Raw genomic sequence first — 18659 nt, forward strand, 5'->3', positions numbered from 1 at the left:
TCTTATAAGTTGTGTAGTATTATAATAACAACACCTTTAGTTTTGATTACTGCTTTAAGAGAGTTCCTGGATTGACCCAGTCAGAAAGAGAAGCAATTAGATCCTGTAGTGGATAGGACAGGAAGACTTGAGTTCAATTTTTACCTCATATATTTATCAACTGTGTGACTCTGGGCAAATCATTTAACTTCTGTTAACTTCATTCTCTCATCTGTAAAATGGGAATAGTACTCCTCCAGTTGTGAGGATAAAATGAGATGTTTTTAAAGTGCTTATATAATTTTAAAGTACTACATAAATGCTAGCTTTTATTATCATTACCGTCTTTATGATTTAGAATGTTTTATGCTTCAAAATCTAAACTTTTGCTTCCCACCTTTTAAAGTAAATATTGACTGTTATTTTGTGGCATTTCTTCTCTCCTAAAAGTGGCATGTTTATGAAATTATAATTAACTAAGTATAAATAAAATTAATATTTCTTTGAGATTCAAGTGGTCCCAAAACCAGATAGTGAGAATTGTTGCTTTACTAAAGAGGAAAATTTGAATGATTCTTGGAAAAATGATTGTGTGCACTCAGAATGTAGGGTCTATACCACTCTTCCATGAACAAGTACCTCCTTTCTCTGCTAATTAATGATTAAGACATGGTGATAAGATCAAGTTTGTGAGATCCATTCCACATGTAAAAGCAAGACAGATATACCTATAATCTATTGGACACCCCGAGGTCTAGTGGAGTACACAGTTATCACCACTTTGGAAAAAAGCAGCCCAAAGAGCCATGTCCAACTGACCAATGATAGATAAAGAACAACATCTATGATAAATTGACCAGCCTGAATAATTTCATGTTGTTCCTTAAGCTGGTTGAATATGAGTATCCCCAAGATTAGATGTGTCAAACTCAAATAGAAATTGAGGGGGGGGTGCAACAAGATGGTTCGGTGGTTAGAGCACCAGGCATGGCGTGTCCAGAAATCCTGGATTCAAATCTGGCTTCAGATACTTCCTAGCTGTGTAACCCTAGGCAAGTCACTTGACCTTGTTTGCCTAGCCCTTGTACTTTTGTATTAGAATTAACACTAAGATAGAAGGCAAAAGCTAAAAAAAAAAAATAGAAAAGGAGGCCACAAATGAAGAACCTTTTCAGGCCACATATTGACTTAGAAAACCTCATGTTTTCACACACACACAAAACAAATTCATAAGCACATTAAAATCAGATAAGAAAGAGGGCAGGCAGCATTTGGCCATATTGTGAGCCTTGTTTTTGACACCTCTTCCTAGACCATCCTTTCTAGATGTCCAGAATACTTCAGGATTGCTTTGTGGTGGTTATTATTCAGAGAGAGAGAGAGAGAGAGAGAGAGAGAGAGAGAGAGAGAGAGAGATGCATTATTATGTTATAATATTGAACTTTTAAGACCACTCCAGTTTTTTTCCTCATTAAAATTGGGTGAACCAGATATATTCATTTGACTTAATTTTGATATTTTTCTGTAACTTTCTTTGTTGGGGTGGAGAATATTTCACATACTATCAGGCAAAATCAACATTTTGTTTGATTTTGTTAATATTTTTAAAAAGATGAATCTTTGTTACAAGGGAAAATTGAAAAGGAGGGAAGATAAATTTATATAAAATAAATAAATTGCTCTTCCTAGGATCATGGGAAATTGGCTCTAGAAGGTGCCTTAGGGATCATCTGATTCAACCTAGTTATTTTATAGAGGAGAAAACTTAATAATAAACAACAGATTCAGGGTCTGAACCTAGTTTTTGTAGAACCATAGCTAATGTTCATTCTATTATAACTACACAACTAGAACCACCATCTTAGTTGACTTTGTTGCTGGAAATTAACTCTAGACAATTCTTTGTATTAGATTTGGAGGTGGAGGGGAAAGAATGAAATAAAGGCTAAGGAAAAAGCCAGGCTTCAAGAAGTTACAAGGTTCCTATTAAAAGTAATTGTAATAACTGACATTTAAAAGACTCCATGTAAATTTCCTTTATGTGTCAAGAGGCAGGATTTAAATCCAGGTTATCCTGACACCAATTTTGACAAACTAATACCTATCCACCTTGCCCGTTGACTTTGTGGTAAAGAGTCTTTTGTTACACAGATATAACAGCTACCTACATGGTAACAGTGGATGCTGAGTCTGATGTCAAGAAGACTTTATTTCAAATTTGTCCTCAGATACTTACTAGCTGTGTGAACCTGTGCAAGTCATTTAACCTTTGCTTGCTTCTTTTATCAACTGTAAAACAGGGGATAATAATAGCATCTAATTCCCAGGATTGTTGCAAGGATTAAATGAGATAATATTTATAAAGTGCCTGGCACAGAGTAGATTCTTGAGGGGATGGTATTTCTTTATTTTTAACATTCATTTAAAAATATTTTTGAGATCCAAATTTTCTCCTTTTCGCTTACCCATTGAAAAGGCAAAGCATTGTGATATACATGTTGAAATCATGCAAAAAAAAAAATCCCATATTTGCCATGTTGCAGAAAGAAAAGCAAGAAAAAGGAAAGTAAAAAAATGTTTCAATCTGCTTTCAGACTTTATCAATTTTCTTTCCAGAGATGGATAGCATTTTTCATCATGAGTCCTTTGGAATTGCTGTTGTATTGTTGTATTGTTCCAGATCAGAGTAGCTAAGTCTTTCACAGGTTATCATCACTAGAATATTACTGTTATTATATATAATGATCTCCGGGTTCTGTTCACTTCCCTTTGCATCAGTTCATATAAGACTTCCCAGGTTTTTCCTGAAACTATCTCCTTCATTCTTTTTTCGAAACCCTTGCCTTCCATCTTAGAATCAATACTAAGTCTTGGTTCTAAGGCAGAAGACTGGCAAGGGCTAGGCAATGGGGTTTAAGTGACTTGCCCAAGGTCACACAGCTAGGAAGTGTCTGAGGTCAGATTTGAACCTAGCACATCTGGTCTCTAGACATGGCTCTCAATCCACTGAGCCATCTAGCTGCCTCCCCCTTCATCATTTCTTATACCATAGTGTATTCCATTATAATATACCTTAGCTTGTTTAGCTATATTCCCTATTGATGGGCATCCTCTACACAATAGTTTTTTTCACTGTAGGTACTTAATAAAGTCTTTTCATCCTCCCTTTTTCCTTCTCTCTCTTCCTTTCCTTTCCTTCTTTCTTTTTTTCCTTGCAATCTTTCAACCAGCTGCCCAAACTCAGGATTACAAAAGCCACTTAAGAAGTACTTGGGGAAAGTTAGCAGTAGGGCTCACCAGTGGCCTTTCCTGAGTAGAATACCATTGGCATGATGACTTTTTAAATATGGTGAGAGTAAGTAGGAGTGAAATATGTCCTTAAGTTTCAGATCTCTCGATTTGAGACAGAAAAATTATCAGAAACATTAACCCTTTGGGTAGTGGCAGCAACCACAACAAACAACAAATGAGTCAACTTAAATGAAGCCTTTGAAAGACTACAGATTTGCTGGGCCAAAAGGCCCAAGCCCTTAGATAGCTGAGGCAAAGAAAAGAGATCAGTCCCTATCACTCACATGACCAAAATGGAGAAACAGTCTCAGGGGCCTCCACCTCCAGCTTCCTTCAGAGCAAGCTTCTCAGAGCACAACCTCTCAGAGCAAAACTTCTCCAACCACCTCAGTCCTGTAAAGATTAAAATTTAGGGGAGATGGGGAGACTGAGGCAGGTAGAAATTAGTTACTCTCTGCAAGGAGTACTATATTTTTTAGAGGTTTATTAAAGGTTAAAGATTAAGAATATACAAGTAAGAAACATGTGCCTAGGCCAGAGGCCTAGACAAAATAACCTCACATCATGGAAGAGACGCCTCTGCTCCAAACGGAAGTCCAAAAAGCCCGAGCCCTTCAAAAGCCTTTGCTTAAATATCTTCTCGATCTCGGCCCAGGTGAGATTACAAGGCATTCTGGGGAAGTGGAGCAAAGGCTCATGGGGATTGTAGTCCTGTATTCGAGTCTATTTTTTACATTCCCCCGTGTGATCATTTGCAAAAAAATTAATTTTTTTCCAAAGGATCATGAAAACATAATCAATTTAAAGATTACAATAATGTGAGGATAAGAGAAAAAAGAATAAAACCAATAATTGCTGAACACATTGACAAAAAGCCATTAGGGGGCAGTCCCCTTTGGCATAAAAGTATACATACAAATAAATGTTCAATCAACCACACCCAAAGTTCAATTTTGTGCAACTTCTGGTCTGGAGGCTTCCTCATGGTGGCTTCTCCAACAGTTCAGTTCTGGATTCAGAGAGGTATCATCTTTCTTTACCTAAAATTCTTCTCAAAAGGAATTTAAACTTGCAATTTAAATAATGATTTTTTTTACAGTCCTCAGACCCCGCTATCTTTAAGGAAACCATCCAAGTTCCTTCCCCTCAGTTCTCACAGCTACCAATCACTGTCCATGTCTTCCCTGTGCCAATGGTGGCTCTAGCTTAACCCAGGACCGCCCAGAGGTCTGTGGCTTTGCACATGTCTGTTGAAGGTCATATTCTCAAATAATTAAATCTTGATCCTTTGCTGCAGCCCTTCCTAAATCCTGTTAGGCTGAGTAGGGTGGAGATTGTAAGTTCCAAGACCTGGTTCTGTCATTCCAAGTATCTCTATTGTATCAATTCTAAAATCAATCATGACTCAAAGAACTTCCTGTTCTATGCTTAAGGATAGGTCAAAGCCCTTTCCATTGTTCAGCAAAAGGTTTCTGTCCTAACGTAATCTTAAGTAGGGAGGAGAGGGACCCTCCCATGCCAAGGGGGGGTTCACATTCCAATAGACTATCAGTAGGAAATTTTTCAAGTATGAAATTTCCCAATGGTGAAATTTCCAACATTTATAAGTCTAAGAAATTTTAAGGTTTACAGTACAGAAAAGGTATATGCCTATTGTGAGGGCCATAGGTGGGACTCAGGGAGGTTATAGGGCAGCTGGAAACACATTCAATGTATAAAGAACTATTGATTGATGACTGTGAGCTCTTTTTAGCCCATAACATTGGTAATGAATCCTTAAATATTGAGAGAGACAGACAGACAGAATGAGAATTTCCTTCCCTTCATACTCAATATGAGCTAGTTTGTTTGACTAACTGGGTAGCTCCTTGATTACAAGCAAATCATGGTTACCAATTTTTAAGAAAGAAAGCAGTCCTTGTCTAGATTTCCCAAGTAGGTTTGAATTTCACAAATCTTTCATTTCATGCCGGGGAGTCTTCATTCAACACTTTTCTTGGGTTACATTCTGTAAGGAAAGCTTAAAGGTTGCTTAAAGTAATTTTTAGCTTGAGGAATTGAGTCAAACAGAAGATTATTCATGAGTTTGCTGTGTGGATTCTCCCTGAGGTTGAGTTGCACACATATGTATATGGAAACATCTCTACATAACACATGCATGTACAAGTCTTAGTGTATATCTGCTAACAATTAGTTTATGTTTGCCTTCCTCCAAAAATGTGGTGGCCCCATTTTCCCTCTCCCAGATTTAAAAATGCAGAAATCTCAGTGGAATTGAGGTCTCCAGCTTTAGTCTGTGACTTCCCCTTTTCAGTTCCATTCCTGAATCACTTATACTTTGAGGGGGGGAAAAGAGGCTTTCTCTACTGACCTTAGTTCACAACCTTTAGCATTCTCTAATATGTCTCTGAGAATCTCCCATTACCAGAATTTTTTTTTTCCCTCTCCCCTGGCCAGGCTGAACAATCCAAGGAAGAACAGAAGCGGGATTTGAACGCTGAGAAACTGATGAGGAAGGTCTCCAAGGATGTGTGTCGGCTTCGGGAGCAGAGCCAAAAAGTGCCTCTCCAGGTGCAATCATTCAGGTATTTTCTGCAGGCCCTCATTTGCTGTTCTCTTCCCCCTTTGTCAGTGCCTACCTCCAGAGCTGCTTAGAAACTGAGTCCTCTAGGAATCTCCATTAGGTTGGTGCCATTTCCCATGTTCATTGTTTAACAACTGAATCACCTCTCCTGACCCTTGTTTAGAATTTCTCACTGACAGAAGGTGAAATAAGCAAAGGAAAAAAAAATACTAATAATTGTCATATTTCTACTAAAATACTGTTTATCCCTGAAGTCTGGGTCTTTCTGATTCATTACAATGAGACTTCTCAGGAAGGAATCCTGCCTTTCTGGGTACCAGAAAGCACAGAAATTCTTTGTTTTATGGTAAAGGGGGAGGAGAGAGGTCTCTCAGATGAAGACAAAGCCATGTTCCCAGTGCTGTGATCTCTTTTGTAGTTCACAGACATTATCCTGTCTGGAAGAACAAAAGGTGCAGGTGTTCCAGCCAGAATCTCCAAATCCCCCAAATATACCCAGGTTCTCTTGTGATCTAGAATTGAAATGAGTCAAAATGAAAGGGACCTTTGAGAATTTCCATAGCTTCGCCATTGAGTAATCTCTTTTTATCTATTTTTTTCTAAAACCCTCATCTTCCATCTTGGAATCAATACTGTGTATTGGCTCCAAGGCAGAAGAGTGGTAAGGGCTAGGCAATGGGGGTTAAGTGACTTGCCCAGGGTCACATAGCTGGGAAGTGTCTGAGGCAAGATTTGAACCCAGGACCTCCCATCTCTAGGCCCAGCTCTCAGACCACTGAGCCACCCAGCTGCCCCCAGTAATCTCGTTTTAAAAATGATTTATTTATGTTTTTTCAGTTACATGTAGAAACGATCTTTGACAATTGTCTTCTGGCATTTTAGGCTTCAGATTCTCTCCCTTTCCCTCCCTGAGGTGGTAAATAATATGATATAGGTTATACCAGTGCTTTCATGCAATACATATTTCCATATTGTTCATATACTGTCTATCAATCTTTTAAAAATCTTTCATTTATATCACCTTCTTAGTCACTGTCATTTACAAGCCATTCCCTAGAATAGTGATTATTATTATCATTATTATTATATAATTACTATACCCAAAATGAATCAATATTTTTCTCACAACATTTTCTTAAGCCCTTACCTTCGATCTTAGAATAAACACTAAGTATTGGTTCCAAGGCAGAAAATCAGAATGGGCTTGGCAATTGGGGTTAAGTGACTTGTCTAGGGTCACACAGCTGGGAAGTAGCTGAGGCCACATTTGAATCCAGGACTTTCTGTCTCTAGACCTGGATCTCTATCTACTGAGCCACCTAGCTGTCTGTCCCAAAAGTATAGAAACATTTCTAAACCTGCCCACAATATTATATTCAGTGGCCTTTGCCAAAGAAAGAAATGTAGGAGGAAAGGTGGAACTAGAAAGGTATCTATCTAAGAATAGGCATCAAATACCATCAAGATAGAAGCCACTTGAGTGAACCATTGAGAACCTGCAGAAAGCTCGAAGGAAATTATAGAGCAGTATGTTGTTGGTAGGCTCAGTTGAAAACTTGTATATACCCTATTACTCAATTAAAAGCAATAGAAAATAAACATGCCAGGAAGATTAAAACAAAAGATTATGGAAAATTCTAGATTACTTTAATTGTTAGTTGAAAGCAAAAGTCAGAACAGCTAGTGGAACATTCAGTCAACAAACATTTAAGTGCCCACGATAAGTTCTGAGGATACAAAGAAAAAGAAGAGTCTTGCCCTCAAGGAATTGATCATGGAGAAAGAAAACCAAATGAAAACAACTATGTATATAAGATAAGGGCAGCTAAGTGGTGCAGTGGATAGAGTGTGCAGCCTGGAGTCAAGAAGATTCAGCTTCCCAAGTTCAAATCTGACCTCAGACATATACTAGTTGTGTGACTTTGGGCAAGTTAATTAACCCTGTTTGCCTCATTTTCCTCCTCTGTAAAATGAGCTAGAGAAGGAAATGGCAAACCACTGCAGTATATCTGCCTAGAAAACCATAAATGGGGTTACAAAGGGTTAGACATTACTGAAAAATAACTAAACAATAGAAAGATAGGAGAAATTGGAGGTAATCTCCAATAGAAGGCACCTACCAGCTTTAAGAAATACCAGGAAAGGTTTCTTGTAGAAGATGGCATTTTTGGCTGGAATTTGAAAGAAGCCAGGAAATGCAAGAGGAGAAAAGAAAGGGGAGAGAATCTCAGGCATGAGGTACAATCTGAAAAAAATGTCCAGAACTAGGTGGTAGATTGTCTAGTGTGAGGAAAAGCAAAGAGTACCACTGAATCATAGAGTATTGAAGGGGTTATTAAGATGTAAGATTCCAATGCAATGAAGAACCAGGTTGGCCCTAACATGAAGCAGCTTGCACATTTGTAATATAGTGAATGACAGAATAGTTAGATAAAGAGAAGTAACAGAAACTCTTTATCTTCTCTTCAAAACTGGAAAGTGGTGGGGATGTTTGGGTGGATCCATCTTTATTTTCTTAAATGTTTCACTTAGTACATGAATGATGAACTAGGCATAGAAACTCATAGCTGGGTTTTCAGATATAAACCTTCTGTCCATCAGAGCAGTGAATCTTCCAAATCCCAGGTAATTATCCAGTATATGTACCTTATACAAAGCATTTGCCACTTATGTGTGTGTCCTAAAAGTTTTAGTACAGTTTAATCTCTTTCTCCTTAAAAACATACCAAAATGTTGATGCATCCTATACATATAAGCACTTCTAATAAATCATATATTGGATGCAGAGCAAAAGTGAATTGCAGAATTGCAAAGGACATCTTGTTATCAATTCAGCAATAACTGAATCAGCCTCTCAAAAGTATCTTCACATCTATATTGTCTTTATTGATCCCCTCAAGGCCTTTGACTCAGTTGTGCACTCATGGCTTATTCATGTACTGCCAAAATAGAAGGTAAAGCCCAGTATGATGACAATAGAAAATTGCCCTCTATTGAAAGCAGGATTGCCAATCAAGGGCAATTGGTACTGAAGGTGGCAAAGTTTGGGAAAGATGGTTCTTCTTAGCCTTAAGACTATGAGCAAATCTCATAAATAGAATGAATTATGGCTTCCATATTAAAGAGAACATCATATCAAAACATCTCTGTAATTGCTTAATGCACAGGAATATCAGTTTTATGAATACAGTGAAAAACAAACCAAATAGCTCTTCTCATGGAAAATACCCAACGATACCAGGATGTCATGTGGACCTGAAAAATACAAAATTCCTAACAACCTCCAAGGAAAGACAGGCAGAAGGCTTCAATATGAATCCAGAGGGCAAACTGAACGAGAGAACAAAGGTGACCCTTAGAAATACCTTTAGCTCCTCTAGTTAAGATATATTAAACATGAAGCTATCAAGGAGAAAACTATAACTGTATCTGTTGAGATTTCCTGGCATACTAAGATCAAAGCTCATGAAGAATAACTTATTTAATGCAATTCATGCCTATGCAATCTACCCCAAACCTATATAGTATTAATGAAAGATAGAGCTTCTGTCACTAAGGCAGCTATGGAAAGATGCATGCTTCCTCATCACAAGAAGGAAGACTTGTTGACAGTTGTTCTCAGAGCACATGGTAAACAGGCTAAAGACTCATAGAAATACTTTCGAATCAAGCAGATGTTGCTTTACCAAGCAGGAGTAAAAGCTGATAATAGGTATATACCACTGGATTTGTCCAACATAACTGAACATGGTTTACTTCTGGATGGAGCCTATGAAGGAGCTGAGATCCCAGTGTAGAATCAGCAGATCCTTCTTGGGCACGTCTAGGGGAATTCAGCCAACAATATGCTAATGATGAATTATCAAACATATGGCAGAAATTAGACGTTTCCTTCAAGGAGCCTAGACTTAATAATTAATGTAGATTGTGCAAGAAAACAGTAGAGACTCTGCAACATATCCTAACAGGCTGCAAAAATGACATGATTATTAGTAATGTACTCAGATTTATAAAGCACTTTTAAACTTACAAAAATGTTTTCTCACAAAAACACAACTCTGTGATGTAGTTATTATGGGTACCTATATTTTGTAGATGAGAACACAGGTTTAGAGAAGTAATTGACCAAGTCTCACCACTAGAGACATCCAAACTGGCATGCTCACCCAGGTTTATTCTCACTCTAAACTAAGCACTGTGTCCACTGTTCCATGTCACCTTCCATTTCTTGTATCCTATTCATTTCCTGTCCCACCTTCATGTAAGAGGCACTTAAGTATTTGTTATGATGCTCTCTGTGGAAATTTCATAGAAAAAAAAAAGAGATAGTGCCCCTATCCTTGATAAGTTTGCAATCCTGATATTTCTTTCTTTCTCTTGTTCTACATTTCTCATCTCTGAAATTGATCTTGCTTCTTTCTTCCTTATCCTTTCCTGATCAATTTTGTTTCTAGCCCTCCCTCCCACCCCCACCCCCTGCTTTAAGATAAAATAGTTTCTATTCCTTACAAGTAGACCATGTTATCTCTTATCAGCATGGCATTAGTCTAAGGGACATATCTTGATTGCCATTATGACATACCCTGAGAAATTCTTACATACTGTTATCCCTCTTTTTAAGTATACTCTCTTCTAAATTCTTTTCCCAATGGCTCATCATTGTGTGGAGGTGATCCTGGCTTTTCAAAGGCTCTGATATCAGAACAAAAGTTCTGGAAAGTTCTTTTGAACTAGAAAGATATATTTATTGACTGTGTGTGTATTGCCTGCACAGAGGCTTATTATGAGAAAAATGTCTACTGGAAGGGATCCATTTTCCTTTCAGCCGTAATAACTCTTGTAGACTAATCTCTATTGGTATAAAATAGTGGTACTTGACTTAACTTTTGTGTGTCATGGATCCCTTTGGCAGTCTGGTGATGCCCAGAGACCTTCCCAGAATAATGTTTTGAAATGCATAAAATACAAACACATAGAATGACAGAAGAAACCAATTATCCACATAGTGAATAACAAATTCTTGACCCTAAGTAAAGAAACCCTGATACAGTGGGACTATTTTCACCAATGAAATTACAGATCATTAATGTATTGAGCTCTAACTCTGCATGTTCTTAAACCTAGAAGAAAGTGCTAACCATTTTAGAAATTTCTTAAAAATAAATAAAAAGCAAACAAAATTAATTAATGTCAAAAAATTATAATTAATGAAAATTCTAGGAGGGGGTGTTGAGTTTGGTCTCTAGATATTCAACATAAACCATCATTGATCATCTCCATCCCTATTCTTAAAAACAAACCCAAAGAAAACAACCTAATAAACTTTTAAAGGGAGTTTTATGTGGAAGAGAATAAAAATGGAAACTTATTAATAAAGCAATGGAGCTCTTATTCTAGATATTACATACACAAATTTTTTAGCATATCATTTAAGTCTATTTATTCTTCACTTTTGATTCTAGGGAGAAGATTGCCTATTTTACCAGAGCGAAGATTAGCATCCCATCCTTGCCAGCTGATGATGTGTAAATTACGCTTTGAATCATTCTCCCACTTGCCTCACTCAGCGGCGGGTGAAGGGGGGGTGACCTTTTTTGGGGGTGGGGGATAACCAACTCTTTTCTTTTGCATCAGACTGTGGATGTGTTTATTTGTAAAATACCATGAATTTAATTGTATGTTTTTAAAAAAAAGGAAAAAAATTGAATGTCCAAAATGGAATTATTCTGATGCACAGATGTTGTACAGTATATATGTGCATTGCATGTGGGCTTTTATTTTGTAAAGATGGAGTAGAGGCAAATACCCAGTGTGTACCCTGTTGAACTGCACTGTCGAGAAATAACTGTATTCAGAAGATTTCTCTCTTCCCCTGTTTCCAAGTGAGTAGACTGTGAAGATGGCAACTGTGCCATGTCATATTTTTATACAAGAAGAGTGTAACTCTTTGAAGTCAAACATGTCTAATAAGCTTCTTTCCAGAGCTGCAAGGCCATCCCAAACAGGTGCTGGGTCAATTTCTATCTCTTATAATGGAATAATACTTCATTTCCTGAAAGCAGTTTTGGGTTGGGGTTTGGTTGCTTTTGTTTTTTTGGTCTTTTGTATTTGTCTAAGTAAAACAGTCATATTGGAGTACTGAGTGCAAGAATCAATAGAACTCTGTGAATGTGCAGGATTTGGGGCTGCACTAAATATCTTGTGAATTCTTATTCCACTGAAAGAAAGAGGATGCTGAAGGAGGATAGCAAATATCTCAACTTCAGGAAAATCCAGCCACCCAGTGGGCAGCCGCTTTTTAAACTTGAGGTTGAATTCACACAAGTGTTCACAGCCTAGCCACTCACTTCCAAGTAGAATCACTGTTACAGGCACCAGTAATGTTCTGCCATAATAAGCTCATGGTATTTCTAACTACAAGAATGTGGTGTGACCTCATTTCTAATGACATCAAAATTCATGAATTAGAGAAAATGTCCCAACTTTAAAAGGAGGCAAAAGTACCAGGATATCTCGTTGGGATCTAAATTGTAACTCCAAAGCAGAATTCAGGCTGTAACCCTCATTTTTAGGGGACTTGAACCAATGCTTTATGGTTAAGAATGTTTGGAAGTTGGGAGTTTTGTTTTTATTAATTTGGCCAAAATTCATCTCGGTAGTTGTGTTTCTTTGTTTGCTTTTAATCTAGTTCCAGATAAACAAGCATCAAGAAAAAAAATCTAAGTTAGGTGTTCATCACAACGGAATCTTTAACTTTATCTACACAGATCCTTTTTAAAAGAAGCATGCTCTGAATATAGCCAATATAGCAAAGGACAGGCTTTAAAAGAAAGACACTAAATGCAAATGTAAATCAGATGAAGGTCAGCCTCTTTTCCTCTCACTTACTTCTGATGAAATAATATTTCAATAACCTTCATATGAGAAGAACCTATATCAGTTTTGCCTGGCATATAAAACCACATTCAAGAAAAAAAGAAAGTTTCCCATTCAGGAAGGTTCTGAATGAATGCTTTTATTCCTAAGCTAGAATCTTTGCAAACAAGTTCTTTATCTTGAACTTTTTTTTTTTTGGTGTCATCAAAAATCAGGGTCAGCAATTCTGTCCTAATAATTTATGCACAAAGACCACTTAGTCATGTTTTTAGGTTGTTGATGAATCAGTTCATTCAAAGCAAAGGGATGCAATTTCTTTTTAAATGACATAACTGGATGTTACTTTGCTTTGAATAAGTGAGTGAGCCAGGATTTTCCAAGGTTGTCCACTTAATTCAATCTGTTTAAGACATGTGAAAACCAACACAAAATAAACACCATTCATTCTTGTAAGGTCAAATGTGAACTGCAAAAGTTTTGAAGTTTATTTAATGTGAGGTTAAATGAAGGTCAACTGTTTTCAACTTCTTAGTCTAATTCTGTAAAATGTGTTTAGGATGATGTGTAGTTGTGCTGTATGATTTTATTTTCTTCATTTATTTATTTACAGTTTTATTTATGTTCTGTTTAATATAGTTCAGTTCTGGCCATTTAAAATGTCTGACATAAAAGAGGCCATATTGGATCATTTTTAGCTTTACAAATCCTCCCATGTTAGCTGTTAATTATATATGATTTTTTTTTTAAAAGGTTCGGAGGAGTGGTAAAGAGAGAAACTATCTCAGGCTAAATGTTAATAAGAGTGGCCAAGTTTTTTAAAGATTTCAAAATTTACTCATTTTAAAAATGAAGGACAAAGATTTTTAACACATCCCTTTTCCCTCACTTTGAAAATCAGCCATAATGTTAAATGCATATTTATAGGCAGCTTTTAACAATTTTGTCATTTTTGTACTAACCCAAATTATTCACAGGGAAAAAAAGTTAGTCAATTGATCAAAAATTATAAATATGAATTTAATTTTACAAATATTATTTAAAAAGTAGAATTTACTCTTGAAGGGGTATAACGAATATAATATTTAGATCTCGTTTCAATTATCAGTATGTTATTACAGTTTCACATATCAGTACAAGAACAATATTATTCTTAGCCAAAAGAACATCATTTAGCCGAATTTTGTAGACTACAAATCAATTCCTTTTTTAAAATCTTTTTTTTGCTATTGCTTTATCTATACTTTATTAAATATCAAATGCTCAGGACTGAACTAAATATTTAATCAGGTTAAATTCTGAATGTGTTTTCTGTTCTAATTTGTCTTGTTTGTAAAAGTATGCAAATACATCACATAGATTAACTTTTGTCTCTGCACTTTGCGTGTGTTTGTGATTGGGGGAAAAATACAGTTTTTTTTTTTAACAAAGATGCTTATTGCCTGGTATTTTATTCCATCGTCATATTGTACAGATAAAGTCTCCCTCTCTGACTGAGACAGAAGAGTTTTCATGATATCTTTACATGGCAAATATGGACGTGTTTATTAAAAAGTCCTCATGCCAGCATTTGTTTTTGAATGGTTCTTAGGAGGTCAAGCTGAATTACTGATAGAGTACACAATTTTTAGATAGGTTTTCATTCAGAAAATGAGCTACCAACTAGCACAATCCATATCGGTGTATCCTGGGCAAAGAGCCCCAATGCTTCGGTGTTCAGTATCGTTCTATAAATGCCCCTGACAACTGCACCATAGTGGGTGGTGGGCTATGATAGCTACACACCCTTGAGTGGAGACCAGTAGAAACTACCAGCAAAACATGTTTCACTTGATGAAACCTTGAGCATATTTTTCTTTGGTCTCCAAGAGCTCACCAGTACCTTGTACATCCTACAATTGTCCTTCTTTGTTCTCGGCATGTTGGAAGGAGTTGATAAAAGTGACTGGCTCTTTGTAAACATATAAACACAGGCAATGAAGCCTCTAGTGGTTTCAAAAAATTCATCAAACATCTTACCTTCCCCCCCTTAATATGCTTTTAAGAATAGAAAATGTTTTTGAATGTGAAAAAAAAATTGGCACTGATAAAAAGAAAATGTTTGTGCAATGGACCTTATACTGTGGTTTCATTGTAACAGATCATGTGAAAACACAAGGTGCTTCAATGATTAGCAGGTACAATTCAGTTGGGCATTTGGTGAACACCCTTAAGTATAGACAAACACTAATATAATGTTTTATTTACCAGTTCTGTGCGATCACCGAGGGATTTTAAAATTTAGAGCAACTCATCAAATGTAATGAGCATGGTCACTATTAAGTCTTCATTGGTTTTAGTCTCAGGATGGAAGATGAAAAAGTTTTTTCAGTCTCGGAAGAAAATTGCAGCTTAAAACCCTAATGGCCAAAGGAAGAATGCATTGTAGAAAAATGAAGAGCAACTGTGAAGTGGATAATCCTACCTAATCCAGAGCTGAACAAGTTTCTGGTAGAGAAGAGTTTGAGAGAGACTGGTCCATTTGTCTTAGATTTTCAGGGGAGTATTTTTCATCTCCAGGTTTTGACTTGGATCTTGAATTTCTGCCATTGCATAAGGACTGAAGGATGGATATTTTTGAGTAGCACAAGCTGCACAATTAAGCAAAGACCCTCCAATGACAAGAAAAAATCCAGCAAACCAGCCAACAAAGAGAGCTTCTCCAAACTCCCATCTGGGGACAATATCTGGAATGGTCTCATCCCAAAATTCCTCAACTGTGTTGTGGGCAACCCAGGACACAGGAATGAGGGCTATAATTCCTGATAGCCACAGCAGCATCCCTCCCAGGATCATCAGCCATTTCTTGAGCCCTTGTTGCCCTTCTCCAATCCTCAAACAATCCAGACCCAACCCAGATACCAACAAGCCTAGAACTCCAAATCCATTTGATAGAAACATCAAAATCCTGGAGATCTTCAGCTCAGTAGGCAAAGCCAAGAATGAATCAAAATCCTTACACTGCATCCCTCCTTCCTCTTGAATCACACAAGTCTGCCAGAGTCCCAGGGTCCAGTTTTCCATCTCATTTAGCTCTAAGTTGAGTTTCTTCCACTCTGGCAGATACGTTGTGAGACACGATAAAATCCATCCCAGCAAAGATAGTGAAAGTCCGATTAATTGGGCCACAGTTCTAAAAAGTAAAGCCATATTGTAATGCTGAGTCCAGTGAGTGTTAGTACTGTCTGTACTAAATTCCGTCGTTGCTGTGAATAGCAGTGACACTTGTGTTATCACATGCAAAGCTCTGAAATATTTTTTTTCTTTGTGTATATAGAAGGACGCTTGCCAGAGTTACTATTGTTTGATATTATGTTGAATAGGTTTTAGAAAAGGATAGGGAAATAATGCTGCAAACCAGTAATTCCAAGGTGTGGCCAAGGTCATATTCATGTCCTATTGGCTCAATTTTGCAGAAAGTAGTTTGTTATTTAAATAAATTTAAGTGATAGAGGTTCCTGGTCACTGTATTTAGTGGCTATGCTTTTTTTTTTCTTTCTGCAAGTCAGAAAGATTTGAAAAGAGAAAAATTTGTACTGTTTATCAGACCCACCCTACTACTTGCTAACTTCACCCCGTCAGATTTAATCTGCTCCAAATCTCATGTTTCCTCAAGCATGTTGTGGTGTTTTGTGCTTTTGCCTTTACAAAGAGCAACAGAAGGAATATTTCTTGAACAAATCAGACCTATCACGAACTTCCATAGGGCTTAAGTCAGGTCTAATCCCTTCGTTGTTTTAATATAATATTTCATATAATAGCAAATTAAATATTGCTTCTATTTTTCCTCTCTATGTTTGTCCCATTTGTGCCTCTGTGCACAAGGGATATTTTTTAATGTTTTCTTTGCATGTGTTTAAGCAAAGAATTTGCCTTTAAACCAGGAGTTCTTAGCCTTTAAATCTGAGGTCCACAAACTTGTTTTTTTTAATATTTTGATCATTATGTTCCACTATCATTAGGTTCTCTTATAATCCTATGCATTTTATTTTCTGCACAAACATGATTCTGAGAAAGCACACATGAGCTTTCCCAAACTGCCAAAGGGACCCACGACAGACAAAAGGTAAAGAGCCCCTGTTTGAAACAAAGAGAGTTTGTGAGTTAGAGATTTAATATCTTTACAGATTCTTCATGGCAGAGTTTTAAGTCCCTCTGGCTATCGAGGGCAAGTAATGAGGTTTTGCATTGGAACAAATGAACCAGCAGAGGATTATTTGGGGATTTAAATCACTAACTTTTTTGTGGAAGGGATGGGAGATTGGCTGACCAGTATGTATAATAATTGAGAAGATATTAGTTCTAAAAGTCTTCAGTCTCATTAAAAAAAACAACCACCACCACCAGGAATGGTGCCTGGTAATTTGTTGGACACAAAACCCTTCTGTTGAGTGTTCAGGTAATATTGAACTACTCAAGAGACTAAAGTAAAGATTGTAGAAAATAATACTGTAGCATCAGTCTTCGGTGTAATTATACAGTGGAGAATACTTTAATAATCTGGGTTGATTTCCTAAAGAAAGAGAAGCTGATTAGTTTCTAACTGGCAACAAAAAGCTTTCAAAGTTAAAGGTTACTGTAGAATAAGGAGCTGAATTGACTACTGCACCACCAACAGAATACTCTCATTTGTATTAGCAGACCAAAGTAAACTATTTTCCCACCTCTAAATCTCATTAGATATAATGATTTTCTCTTAAACATAAGGTTTCCTCTCATTTTCTCCAGGGAGGAAAAATGTTGCTTGGAAATCAACTTCTCAAATGAGAAAATCTGAGCTGCAGAGACTGTTAAGTAACAAAGAAGCCTTTGACTTGGATAAGAATAAGTTTTTTGCATCACATTTTCACACTAGAACAGGTCTCTCCCCTTTTTGCAAAAAGTCCTATGCTTTAGGATTGAGGTTTCCAGCTTCCAGGTGTGGACACGGAGCTTGTGTTTCTGCCACCGTGTAATGGCCCGAAGGAGCTTGAGTTGAAAAGGCTGCACAGTTTAGAAGAAACCCTCCAAGGAGAAGAGAAAATCCAGCAACCCAGCCAACAAAGAGAGCTACTCCAAACTCCCATCTGGGGACAATATCTGGAATGGTCTCATCCCAAAATTCCTCAACTGTGTTATGGGCAACCCAGGACACTGGAATGAGGGCTGTAATTCCTGATAGCCACAGCAGCATCCCTCCCAGGATCATCAGCCGTTTCTTGAGCTCTCGTTGCCCTTCTCCAATCCTCAAACAATCCAGACCCAACCCAGACACCAGCAGGCCCAGAACTCCAAATCCATTTGACAGAAACATCAAAATCCTGGAGATCTTCAGCTCAGTAGGCAAAGCCAAGAATGAATCAAAATCCTTACACTGCATCCCCACTTCCTCTTGGAAAACGCAAGTCTGCCAGAGTCCCAGGGTCCAATTCTCCATTTCATTTAGCTCTAAATTAAGAATCTTCCACTGCGGCAAGTAAGTTGTAAGACAGGATAAAACCCATCCCAGCAAAGATAATGCAAGTCCAACTAATTGCATTACTCTCCTGAAGACTAAAACCATTGTCACAAATGCTAAAATTTCCAGTAGCTCCCCTATAGGAGCTGCTATCTTTAGTAGTTGATGGTTCTAAGATGATCTTGGTTCATCGCTGCCCCAAATATAAGCTTTTGCCATTAACCCTTTGGATCAGCTGAAATAACATTTTTGTTCTTCCTGAATATAAGGTTTCACGTAAAGGACGAAGGACTCTGTTAAAACCATGAGTTGGGTTCTCTGATAAGGATTTGATCTGCTACCTTCCAATTTGCTTGGTAAAATTATATCCCCAATGCCTGATGATTACAAGTCTGAGGATGAACAAAGGAGGCTCTATGACCCCTCACCCTAAAATACAACAGAAATCTTTGTGCT

General features: G+C 37.2%; 3 protein-coding genes across 5 annotated transcripts in view; 1 reads left to right on the forward strand and 2 right to left on the reverse strand.

The window, feature by feature from the left end:
* WWC2 (WW and C2 domain containing 2) overlaps nt 1-14157 on the forward strand; it is a 253145-nt gene extending 238988 nt beyond the window's left edge. For 2 of the 3 annotated variants that reach the window (XM_007496082.3, XM_007496083.3), the window contains exons 22-24: nt 5728-5855; nt 9022-9202; nt 11317-11490. In XM_007496082.3, the coding sequence (XP_007496144.1) occupies nt 5728-5855; nt 9022-9202; nt 11317-11352 (345 nt within the window). In that variant the 3' untranslated portion in view covers nt 11353-11490. Of the gene's footprint in view, nt 1-5727; nt 5856-9021; nt 9203-11316 lie in introns of all 3 variants that reach the window. The other variant, XM_001364404.4, reaches the window with a different exon arrangement.
* Nucleotides 14158-14979: 822 nt separating this feature from the next.
* Nucleotides 14980-16053, reverse strand: LOC100016275 (claudin-22). Its single transcript, XM_001370123.4, has one exon. It carries the CDS (start codon nt 15914-15916, stop codon nt 15254-15256), a length of 663 nt encoding a protein of 220 aa, XP_001370160.1. The 5' UTR covers nt 15917-16053; the 3' UTR covers nt 14980-15253.
* Nucleotides 16054-17651: 1598 nt separating this feature from the next.
* LOC100016236 (putative claudin-24) lies at nt 17652-18358 on the reverse strand. The gene has a single exon (XM_001370093.3). It carries the CDS (start codon nt 18306-18308, stop codon nt 17652-17654), a length of 657 nt encoding a protein of 218 aa, XP_001370130.1. The 5' UTR covers nt 18309-18358.
* Between the last annotated feature and the right edge of the window lie 301 nt (nt 18359-18659).

This window comes from Monodelphis domestica, chromosome 6 (assembly GCF_027887165.1).
Source record: "Monodelphis domestica isolate mMonDom1 chromosome 6, mMonDom1.pri, whole genome shotgun sequence".
In the NCBI taxonomy this organism is placed as follows: domain Eukaryota; kingdom Metazoa; phylum Chordata; class Mammalia; order Didelphimorphia; family Didelphidae; genus Monodelphis; species Monodelphis domestica.